General features: G+C 36.0%; 1 protein-coding gene across 3 annotated transcripts in view; it reads right to left on the bottom strand.

Moving 5' to 3' along the window:
* LOC126976263 (rho GTPase-activating protein conundrum) overlaps positions 1 to 12,969 on the bottom strand; it is a 142,733-nt gene that overhangs the window by 74,687 nt on the left and 55,077 nt on the right. For all 3 annotated transcript variants that reach the window (XM_050824519.1, XM_050824521.1, XM_050824520.1), the window contains one exon: positions 5,707 to 5,854. In XM_050824519.1, the coding sequence (XP_050680476.1) occupies positions 5,707 to 5,854 (148 nt within the window). The remainder of the gene's footprint in view (positions 1 to 5,706; positions 5,855 to 12,969) is intronic.

Raw genomic sequence — 12,969 nt, 5'->3', positions numbered from 1 at the left:
TATCTATACATTGAAATAAAATTGGAATGTCTGTTTGTAATATTGAAATAACCGTTTTTTACTAAATGTATATTATGAATTCATATACGTACCGTATATGCACTAAAATAACATTTTTTACCATTTTTGTCTGTCTGCCTGTCTGTTTGCTCCGTCTAATCCGGCGACTTTTATTGGCAGGTAGCTGATGTAATAAGGAGTAACTTAGGCTACGTTTATTTTAGAAAAATAAAGCAATGTCCAAGAAACGGTCTACTTTTAAAAATAATTTAAATGGCAAAACAACGTTTGCCGGGTCAGCTAGTAATATAATATCTGGGGAAAGTTATTTATTTAAGCTTTGTAAAATATGTTCTAGGTTAGTTTTAGTTATAATTTTTCATTTTTATTCTTATTTTTGTAGCTTTGTAGTGTTTTATGTGTGTGTCAAATTAAAAGATATTATTATTATTATCGTTTTATCGTTATATCGAAATACTAGGTATATTTGATTTTTTATTTATATGCGATACCTATTATTATGACGAATTAAGTAAATGTTACTACACAAATAAAATTTGTAAACAAAATTTCATTTGTGTCTTAATCCTGGAAGTGAGGGTTATCACTTTAAAAACAATATCCGGACGACCGAGACTTACTCGGATTTTTAAGAATGTACAAAACTTGACTGGATTCGAACCGGGGTCTTCTGCTTTCCGGATCACTCAATGTCCCATCTGAGCTATTATAGTCTTGTATATAGTGGCTAAATTTACCTTTGTATTGTAATGTTATTGTAGCTGTTTCTCATTAAAACACGGATAAAACTACATTTTTTTGATAAATTGAAACCTAGCTAGATCGATTTATCGCCTCCGAAATCCCCTGTGTACTAAATTTTATGAAAATCGTTGGAGCCGTTTCCGAGATTTAGATTATTTATATATATACAAGAATTGCTCGTTTAAATATATAAGATAACTAAATGTTACTAATCACGACACAGAAATATTTTAATTTGATTTTAATTAAATTGCATCAATGCATGCGCCAGACCTGATCCGCTGAATCAAATAAGTACCAACATACCAGATCTGTGGCTTTCGATAGACTAATAGTAGTGGAATGTTAATAGGCGATAATACCACTATAGGTACAATAGATTATTATTACTGAACTAAGTAATATTTTACTGATGTAAGAGTTTGTCAGACTTCCTGCACGAGCAAATTTATATATTGTGTGGGAATATTGAGACAATATCATCTATCGCACCATAAAATAACCATGGAGTTTCATTCCATTTATACCCGGTCACATCACCCTGCGCCCGTCTACTAAGAAATAGTTAGAGTGTCTCATGTACATTTTCGAGACTATCCATCAAATCAAGAATCATCGATATCAGAATTATTCAACATTAACTTTGCATGTATATTTATCCTGTAAATGAAAGAAAGAACTATCTACTTACAAGTTTCTGGCAAGAAAATTTATTGATGTAGGCGTTACTTTGGGGAAATCCATAATCATACAAATTATTTGAGTTTTCTTTAGTGTTAATTCTCGGGACATGCCTCGTGCCAGATTTTGGCGAGACAACACGTCCTGAGGATGTCTCGTGTAGAGGCGAAACACGTGTCGACTTGTTTAAAGACAAATATTGGCGGAATTAACACTAAAGAAAACTCAAATCAGTTTCTGGTAAGTTTTGAAGCTCCTTTTAGAAAGTCACGTAAGTACATACAACTAAATAGTAAGTTACATATTAAAAGCTTTGGGTGACAATTAACCAACGTCGATAATTTTTCCTGTATAATTACTTTGCGCTATCAACTATACCCTAGGATGGGGTGTTTTTATAAATACTAAAAGCCAAAAAATACCATTCGGAAATTCAATTTCGAAAAAAAAACATATGTCAACTTCATCATCAGCCGGAAGACGTCCACTGCTGGACAAAGGCCTCCCCCAAAGATTTCCACGACGATCGGTCCTGCGCTGCCCTCATCCAAGGTATTCCGGCGATCTTGACCAGATCGTCGGTCCATCTTGTGGGGGGCCTACCAATACTTCGCCTTCCGTGGTCGCCATTCGAGGACTTTACTGCCCCAACGACCATCTGTCCGTCGAACTATGTGCCCTGCCCACTGCCACTTCAGTTTCGCAATCGTTGGACTATGTCGGTTACTTTGGTTCTCCTACGGATCTCCCTATTCCTGATTCGATCTCGCAGGGAAACTCCGAGCATAGCCCTCTCCATTGTCCATTGTCAACTTAATCACAAACATTTTTCTAATGTTTTTTTTTATATAAAAATCGTGCGCTTGCAATTTGAATATTATAGTTTAGCTGTAAATCAGTTGGCATCACCAAACTGTGTTATGATTGTGTAAGACCGGCGTTTCTCGCAATACTTACAAAATATTAATCACGTACTTAAAACTAACATCAGCCGTGTGCATAAATTAAAATCATATTTCATAATAATCTTATGATTGAGTTGCGTATTGAGAAACATTTCACAATACCCTCATGTTGATATATTTTCAGCCGAATTTCGCCACCGGACATTACGTCAAAATGCGAGATTCCACTTACATATTTCTGCCGAGAAGCAGTAATATGTCAGCATTACTATGTTTCGATCTGAAGGGCGCCGTAGCTAGTGAAATTACTAGGCAAATGAGACTTAACATCTTATGTCTCACGGTGACGAGTGCAGTAGTAGTGCCGCTCAGATATTTTTTTTCAAGAACCCTGAGCGACACTGCATTGTAATGAACAGGGCGTATCAATTACCATCAGCTGAACGACCTGCTCGTCTCATCCCTTATTTACATAAAAAAATACAAGCATTTTTCTAGGATTTATTTGCCTCAAATAGCTAATTTGTGGTATCAATAACCAGCTACCAGTTTTCCCAAACCTATGTAATTTACGCTCGAAATTAATATTGAATCTGCAATCCAAGATTCAGTTATTCAAACAAACCTAATCTTATAACTATATTTACAATAGTATGATAACATTAAATTAAAACTACCGGTACGGGGAAGTTTACCAAGAATACTGGCAGCATTTCCTCGTTGGATAGCTAGGCTGATCCATTGACCGAAATAGCTGCCAGCGCTTTTGTTTCCAGTAGCCTTATTGAGGCGAGAAGATAGGCCTAGTGTCTCGACACCAAACGGCACAAAGATAAAGATGTAAGACTCACTGAAATCAACATATTTGCGACGTTAGCTGTCTTCGAAGCCATTCGAAGCAGCAGCCCCAGCACCAACTGACGTAACTTGGACATGAGAAGGAGCCAGAGTATCGACGCAAGTCGTTTCCCAGACCAGCGCCCTACCCCGTGCCCTAGCCACCATGGTCATTCCACCAGGACGCTTGCCATAGTGGCAGATAATACAATAAAATAGATTTCTTAAATTTAATTTCATTGTTATTTTAAATATCTCACATTATATTGACTTGATTTAGTTTTTGTTACTAGTTTGGAGAAAAAAAAACAGTAATATCAATTAAAAAAAGTTTTTTCTTTTTAAATTTGTCAGTTGTACAAAACTTAATTTTTTTACCAATCAACAGCGAAAACACAAACTAAATAGATGTATTGCGCATTTTATTAGTTTTATATATAATTTAAAATAAAAATATCCGCTCTTACGGTAAGACGTCTTCAACTTCGTCACTAAAAAGGCAGCTGACCTTAAAGGCGACATGCGTTCACAGGGACATCAACTGAGATGCATGGCGTCAATAACTCGGAAGAATTCGAATCGTAGAGATCAAGTACTACCCACAATTTATCGCTGAAATTCTGCACTTTCTACTGATTTTAACTTGGCTCCGGATGCACAAATATTAACCAACGCTTCTGTACTACACAGCTTTGATAACTGTAAGAAGTGGTTATGACGCCCATTTGACAATTATTTGTTTTGCATTCCTATCGTCCGTATAATGTTCCCAATAACACAACAATCTTGGAGCATGTGTTTTTTGCAAACATCCGATACGCACACCTATCTGTCGCACAAAATCTTTGCGCGTGTTTTCTTATCAAGTAATTTAACAGCTAACCATATTTTGTATGTAAAAATGCACCCAACTTAACTGAATATTATAATAATAAAAGTCCATAAACCGTTCAGAAAAGGACAGAAGTAACCGTACGCAAACTATCGAAACGAATTCGATCGGGGTGCACCTTAATAATTAATTACATTAGTTTTTTAGACGGAATTTTTCAGATGCAAAAAAAATCTTTTACCTATTGATTTTTATTACAGGAACCATCGCGGGCATCCCCAGAGTACTGTACTATTAAAATTTCATCACAATCTGATCAATTAATAATAATCTAATATATAAAATTCTCATGTCGCGGTGTTTGTAGTTAAACCCCTTCGAAACGGCTTGACCGATTCTCATGAAATTTTGAGTGCATATTGGGTAGTTCTGAGAATCAGACAACATCTATTTTTCATCCCTCTAAATGTTAAGGGTGGTCCACGCCAATTGTTTTTGTTTAATTTTATTGACATTTTTTTTTAATTTGCTTGATTATGAGTCAGCATTAAAAAATACATACAACTTCAAATTTTCACACGTCTACGATCAACAGTTACTTTTGTATCGCGATTTTAATACCGGCAATACAACGTTTGCTGGGTCAGATAGTTATTAATAATAATTCCTAATGATGCTTAATATACACACCGTAACAAAGCGACGATGTGACGTCATCGACGTCAGGTCCCGTGATAATCTAAGTGGGTAGTATAATTGGGGAATAATTGGGTTCAATGACACACACTAATGACGTGTTAATTATAAAATTGTACAAATACTTCAAGATTACTAAGCGGCCACTTTGGCTGTGAATGTTTTCCTCCTCTCAGAGCCTATGCTAAATAAAACCTAAAAATATACAGCTGGTGATGATTCGAACCTATTTAACTACAGACTATTAATGTGTTATAACAAAAAAGTTAAACATGACATGTTGAACACTTGTTTTAAAAAAGTTCTATTACAAATCTGTGTTTCTGTTGTTTAGCGTTCAAAAATCTTTAAACATTTCTTATATTTAATCACGAGTTCAATCCTGTAAAGGTAGATATGGAAGATTTAGATTATTATTATTTATTGATTTAGATAAATGACAGCTGTCAAAAATTGCGTTCGGTTCCTTTTAATTATTGTTCCTGAACACTTTAGTTTATGTTGTGGTTAACAACTTTTTAGTTAAACACAAGCTTAACACTGTTATGTACTATAAAAAGATAAAATCCATTGTGTACGTCGTTACTGTTAGGTCACTGACTATGGTAAAGTTAGGTGAATGTCTTTTTTTTTATGGAATAAGAGGACAAACGTGCGTACGGGTCACCTGTTGTTAAGTGATCACCGTCGCCTACATTCTCTTGCAACACCAGAGGAATCACAGGAGCGTTGCCGGCCTTTAAGGAAGGTGTACGCGCTTTTTTTGAAGGTACCCATGTCGTATCGTCCCGGAAACACCGCACAAGGAAGCTCATTCCACAGCTTTGTAGTACGTGGAAGAAAGCTCCTTGAAAACCGCACTGTGGAGGACCGCCACACATCCAGATGGTGAGGATGATATCCTAATTTCTGGGATGTCGTGCGAAGGTGGAATGTCTAACAAAATACGTGCCTAAGCCATTCTTAAGTTATTTTTTAACTCAATGTTACCTTCATAGTGGTTCTCTTCGTCATCGTTGTGGGTAGTTCCGCTGATCTGCCGGTAGATGTCCTCATACTCGGCCCAGTAGGCTGAGAGCGCGGCGGGGTCAGGCGCGCGGGGGGGCATCGCTAACGACATCCGTACTTCAGGAGCCTCCTGTACGAACAAACATAATACATTAAATAAAAAATAAAATAACTTTACAATACGCCCTGCCCATACAATGCAGTGCCGCTCAGGATTCTTGAAAAACCCAATAATTTTTCGGCAGTACAATTGCGCTCGTCACCTTGAGACTTAAGATGATACGTCTCATTTGCCCAGTAATTTAATAATTATTTAAAAACAATCCTATACTAAGTGGATATCCCCTTTAATATTTACACAGTACATATAAAGTCATCCATCGATCTTAGACAAGATCGGAGTTCATTTATTTAATCTTATCTGTGTTACTTTTAAGTACTTACTGGTTGATGACGTAACATTGAATCTTATCTACCACAAGCATTCTTCTAGTTCCAAGGAGACAAACATGCCAAGATTTACGAACGATGCGTCATGACTACTAGCTCAGCGTTACACCCGTTGGATTAAGACCAACAGCATACCACAGTATCTGAAGACGAAGGTTTTCAACCAGTGTGTGTTGCCAGTGATGACTTACGGTACGCAGACGTGGTCGTTAACTATGGACGTGATGAGAAAGCTCATGGTCGATCAGAGGGCAATGGAGAGGGCTCGGAGTTTCTCTGCGAGATCGTATCAGAAATGACGAGATCCGTAGAAGAACCAAAGTTACCGACATAGCCGAAATGATTGCGAAACTGAACTGGCAGTGGGTAGGGCACATACTTTGTGATATAGTTGACAGTGGGCCGTTGGGACAGTAAAGTCCTCAAATGGCGACAACGTACCAGAAGACGCAGAATGGACCGACGATCTGGTCAAGATATACCGGAGTAATATGTCCGGAAAACGTCGGATGTGGGCATGCCCGCAGGTATCACAGGACCGATCATCGAGGAGGTCTAAGGGGGAGGCCTTTATCCAGCAATGGACGTCTCCTGGATAATGATAATATGATAATACCCTATTTCCCTTTTTGTACTCCTGACGTGTGTTCAAAGTATCAAGAAAATCGGATGAGGTAAACTGATTGTGATTTAGATTATGATTGGAAAAGATTACTCCACAGTCGACAGCAATGCAAATATTAGTTTTATAATATAATATTGTTTATTGTTCTACAGAGCGGCAAATGGGCTGTTTCGTAAGCTCTAGTGTGCGGTTCTCACTTTCCAAACATTTTCTAAGTGTGTCGTGGACTCCAGCCACTTTAAAAGAGAAATCGCTTTTATTATTAAATAGTGCCTTGCCAAGAATTAATTAATAAAACAATTTTATAAAAGTTAAATATTATTAATAGTCCACTCCGTATATAGACAATTAAAATTCTATTGAAGTAGACGTTACTTTGCGGAAATCCATAATTATCCAAATGTTTTGAGTTTTCTTTAGTATTAATTCCGTCAATATTTGTCTCTAAACAAGTCGACACGTGTTTCGCCTCTACACGAGGCATCCTCAGGACACGCTGTATCGCCAAACTCTGGCACGAGACTCAGTCTAGTAAACAGTCTCGGCGAAACGTGTCGAATTGTTAAAAGACAAGTATTGGCGAATTCACAACTATTCTGGCAATTCTGCTGGTGTTGCAGGAATAGCATAGGCAGCTGTCATCGCTTTTCATCAAAACACCCGGAGACACTTAGTACGTTTAATACCTATAAAACGATGCATGTTTGATCTCTATTAACTATCTAAAACAGCTGAAACTATTTTGATTAAATTTTCAGGCTGTCCTCAAATTAACCAATTCCTTTTTTCTGTTGTCTTCGATACAATATATAAACTATATTGTCTATGGTAGTAACAGAAAGAAAGAGCAGATATTCGACCTCATGTAAAAGGGCATCATCAGCCCATAACAGTGTCAATATGATCATAACTCATCGCAAAACTATTTAAGGCGTAAAAAAATACTGCAATACAATGTCGATCATATCACTCTATCATCTTAAATCTATTTCATATAATTTTTATTATACAGCTATTTAGAAATTCATAGAATTGATAACGAGGCCATCAGCTCAAAACAAAACACATCATCATCATTTAAATGACACTATATATTTTTTAATATGCGCAATTCAAAGGCAAACCCTTATTTCTGTAATTAGTTAAAATTATCTTCTTTTATTTAAACAAATACAACGGCTACAAAGATAAACGGCAATGTTTAAATTTAGAACAGCAATCGAAGCAGCCAATTGATTCGCTAATTTGCTAATATATAAGCTAAGAGCTAAGTAGCCATTGCCTGTTGTGAAAAAAAAAAAAACAAGAAGTGAACTTTTTATCAAGTTATACAGCCACACCCATAGCTTATCTGTTGACGTCGAACTAAGAGTAAACGCGGCAAGGTCGAATCAAGTCTAAACTCAGAGCCGTAACAGCGATTATAACTATATTTTATTTAGCGTGTAATTACCAGTCAAATTGCGGAATCAAAATATCAGTTGACCTCTTTTTTAATTTGTAGCCAATAATAATTTATGTAAGGTTATATAAATGTAATTAGTAAATACCTAGTATTGTTAATTACAAGCAGTCATATATGTAATAAATTATGATTTATTAATGTCCTACCCAATATTTGTGAATGCTTATCAAATAATGTGACGAAATTATAATTCATATAATGAATAAAAATCTTAAGCAGTTTGAATTTAGATTTGCTTCTTCAAAACTTAAACTTAAACATAATTTACTACTTCTAGACACGGACTAGTAAAAAAAGAAGGACTCCGCGCCGTGATATCAGCAAGTGAAGCACATTTTATGCTAGTGTGTGTGCGGTTACGGGGTATACCAGTTACACAATTTTGTCTCCCTTAAATAATCATATATCCACAAATACTTGTATATTATTGTCTTTACACGTTTTCACAACGCACGGCGGCATTTTTAAAATATTTTATTGCGACGCAAACTGATCTGCCACAGACGATGGCAAATCTTATAATGGCGGCCGATCGGCTTGTATTACTGTAAGTGTATGCGTGGGACTGTATTTACACGTTTACCGGCTTGTTTTGGTGCCTCACTGTTATGTAAGGTCACACGGAGTCCTTATTTTTTACTCGTCTGTGCCTCTAGATAGAGCCACTTTCTACTTTAGTGTGCATGACTACGTCTTACATTCGCGATATGTTAGTCACTTTGTTTTACTGAGCGTGCGTTGCTGAAAATAGAGGCTAACAGTTTGTCGCTATTTTATTAAAGACGTGCTCATAGCTGTCAGTCTATCTAGACGTATAAATTATCTAAGCTTCAAAAATTCAAAATAAGTACCTACGTATTCATTCAAGTTGCTAAAAATGATCAAATAAGTATTTCAATGTACCTACATTCATTACACTAACAATTAGAATACCCCCTTATTCATAATGGTCCGCTAACTTTAAACAGCTGCTAAGGAGTGTTTTTTCTCATTCTGACTTAAGTCAATAGAAGAAGACAGAGTGAGAATTAGCAATGCTTTAAGTTAGCAGACTATTATGAATAAGGGGGTTAATGTATATTACATATAATGCAATTATATGTACTTAAATTAAAATTAAAATAATATTCAAATGATATTATTTTAATCACTTGAATTTGCAATAATTATTACGTGCAACATTTTATGGACACATTCAAATTGATTAAGTACCAAAATCATTTAGTTTGTAAAAAATGATCTTTCGTTAACAGATACATACAGAGTCTATTACGTCATATCATAAAATTCGAGGATACTGTTATGTTAAATAATTCCATTAAAAACAAATCATTGAGACGACATTCAAATTATGCGATAGTGACCTTGTTGGTCAATGTCGTTGAAGCCATAATGTTCAAAAGATTATCAAACAAAAGCCTTATTGTGATACGCGCGTCGTATCAGTAATGCTCACAGTGTGATTATAAAATACATATAGTAACAACAATAACAATTATTGATACATGAACATTGAGAACTTGTGGTTGCCCTTTGATGTCCACAAAAATCTAATATTAAGTACAGCCTGTGTTTACAATCACTATTTATACTTCTACTCCAACTACGAATTCTGAAGTTCTTTGGCCACATCTCCAGAAATGAAGGATCGATTCAGCGGTTGATAATGCAGGGCAAGGTGGAGGGAAAAAAAAGAGCGAGAGAACCCATACACCTGTGGTTGAGTGCTCCCGCAATGCTGCAAACCGTCAAAAGTGGAGGAACATCGCGGGGGAGGCAGTGCGACCCATAACTGGGGAGAGCAACGGCGACTAATGTTACGACATCTTGGCAACCACGACTACTCTGACAAGAGTGACCGGTTGAGAAGAATCTATACTTCTATTGAGCTTAATTATTGTAAGTTGTACAAGTACAAAAACCTGTGTATATAAAAAAAAACTGTCGAAGTTACTACCGATTTATCTCAAAATCGGTCGTAACAACTAACGAATTTCTTTTCGCCACTGACATCTACTATATACCACTGGACTGGCAGCTGTCAAAGTGCTTTCGTGCCTGTTTGATGTTCGCCATTTTGGCGCTGTTGGCAATGTAGCGAGAATCTGCGGTACTAAAACTAGTGACGAAAACCTCAGCAAACATCGATAGATTGTGGGAAACCATTTACAAGAAAAAATGTGTACTTTATTACGTTGATTTTTGAAGTAAAAAAAAACACGGAAAACGAACGAAAGTAATTCAAAACGCAAAAATAATTCAGAGTAAATATTGTACGTTCCCTCGCAGCCATTTGTATTATACGTCAAAAATTTGCTGTCAAACAGCCTGTTCAGTGGTATTAATGCAAGTCAGTGCTTTTCGCGGTTTTTTCAGGATATTGGTACCCTTATAAATAAAATAAAATAAAATAAAATAAAAAGCCTTTTTATTTGCTCCTATGAACTAAGTAACATTTTGTTTAGTGGATTAGTAATTATAATGAAATAAAGTAATTTTTGTTAGTATTTATTAGTTATTTGATTTCATTCATAGGAACCCCCGTGCGGGTGTAGGCCTCCTCCAGGTTGTGCCATTTATCCCTATCTTGTGCCAATCCGAGCCAGTGTTTGCCTACGGTCTCGCGTATGTCATCTGACCAGCGTTTGAGCGGACGACCTAGTTTGCGCTTTCCACTTCCTGGTCCTTTCCACTCTGTGACCACTTTCGTCCAACGCCCATCCTCAAGTCTCGCTACATGACCGGCCCACTTCCATTTTAGTCTTCTGATATGTTGTATAGCATCTCTAACTTTGGTACGTTTCCGAATTTCTTCATTTCTGATCCTGTCTTTAAGTTTTATCCCTAGGAGACTTCTCTCCATCACTCTTTGGCATACCGACAGTCTATTTGCGTTAGCTTCTGTTAAAGACCAGGTCTGGCTACCATAGGTTAGTGTAGGTAGAATGAGTCTCCGTTTGTGAACAATAGGTAGCTTAGATTTAAGAAGATTTTTCAGGGACCAGTATCGTTTCCATGCCAGCGCCATTCGTCTATCTATTTCCTCCGAGTCAATCTCTCTGAACGAAACCAGTTTGCCTAAATATATGTACTCTTCAATGTACTCTATTACTTCGCCTTCGACGCTGAGATTGGTACCCTTATAGGTGCAGAAAATCTTCTTTGGCACCACTGTTCTAACTTCGTATGTCTCCGAATCCATAAAATATTTTACTATATCTTTTTCAATGATAAAAAATCTGATAACAGTATTAACTCCAGGATGGGGCCAATATTTGACTACAGTCAAAATATCACCATTAAAATAACCAAACCATTTTGTTAAAGCAATTTCACTGCGTCGGTCGCAAAGAATAAACGTAAAGGGCGTTATATCTATGGCTTTATTATTTGAACATTAATTTAAATAGTGTAGAACTAATTAAGTAGGTTCCCACACCGCAGCGTTGTATCGTGCGATATATCTTAAGATATGCAGCCAATAATGAATAATGCGGTGTAACGCAATGACCGATAACGTGTTTGTAAGAGACGTCGATGTAATAACTAATAACATTAAAGAAGGGTCCTTCATAATTAAGCTATGGAAAAATAATATTTTCTTATTTTTCTGTAGGATTTGTTTACATAAAAGGCATAAAAGGCATTTATTTTCTCAAAATTGATTCCTTTAGAATTATTTTTGATGTCATTTCTAATAACTACTAGATACTAATACCGCTTCGGAAACAAATAGAAATTAATAGCGGCGCAAGAAACTCTCCCAGCATTCTTTTTTTGCGCTCTTTTCAATAAAAATATACAATATTGGACAGTCATTTTTATGGCTATAAAATAATCACAATCTAGTCCCAGACTGTCCGATCATTTAGATATGCAGCAGTGGAGTAATAGGATTTACGACACAGCCATTTTTATATATAATATTTAAATTTATTTATAGATAATGCCTGAACTGTGGCTGGGACTTTATTAAAGAAGTGAATTTATTTAAAGCTATTAGATATGTATCTTATGAAGCCTACTAAAATTAGTTACAAGCAATCCCTTATTTCTAGTGTTATAATAACGAAAATCACTATTAAGACCAAAAAGGTGACGATTTTTGTGAACGTATATTAAATTTTCATAAATGTACTGGCAATGAACAGTCATAATATTTATTTCTTTAAATTATTCTTTGAGAGACTGTCTATAAATTAATAATCCATAAATTCCGAAATCGCTTGAGGAGATATTTCTAGATCCCCCACAGTTGGAGAAGCTTCTTGCACGTTTTAAAATGGTTCGAGGCGGTACTGGGTTACAACAGAACAGAATATAAGAGATATGACACTGAATCTATATCCAGACTGGGAGAGTTGAGTACTTCGGATGTCCAACAGTGGATGGCATTTCTGCTTATCTGAATGTAGGTTCAGATCAGTTCTACTTACTTTTAGTTTTCACCATACAATATGTATTATCATCCATAATACCGTCCAGGTATTGGAAAATATTTGGAACAGCAAGAAAATTTGGAAAAAAGCCGATACGAAAAAAATTCGAGTATTCATTACTTTTTGTGATTTTTTCAGTGGGAACTCTGTAAAAATGCAGTGCTTGTAAAAATATGTGTGTTTAAATAACCTTCTTTTTTCTTTTTCTCTTCACAATTGTGAAAACCTTCAAAGGATTGAGACTTGTATCTAAAGTATGATTCCGT

This window comes from Leptidea sinapis, chromosome 40 (genome assembly GCF_905404315.1).
Source record: "Leptidea sinapis chromosome 40, ilLepSina1.1, whole genome shotgun sequence".
Lineage (NCBI taxonomy): Eukaryota > Metazoa > Arthropoda > Insecta > Lepidoptera > Pieridae > Leptidea > Leptidea sinapis.
This window is presented reverse-complemented; position numbering and strand designations above follow the sequence as displayed.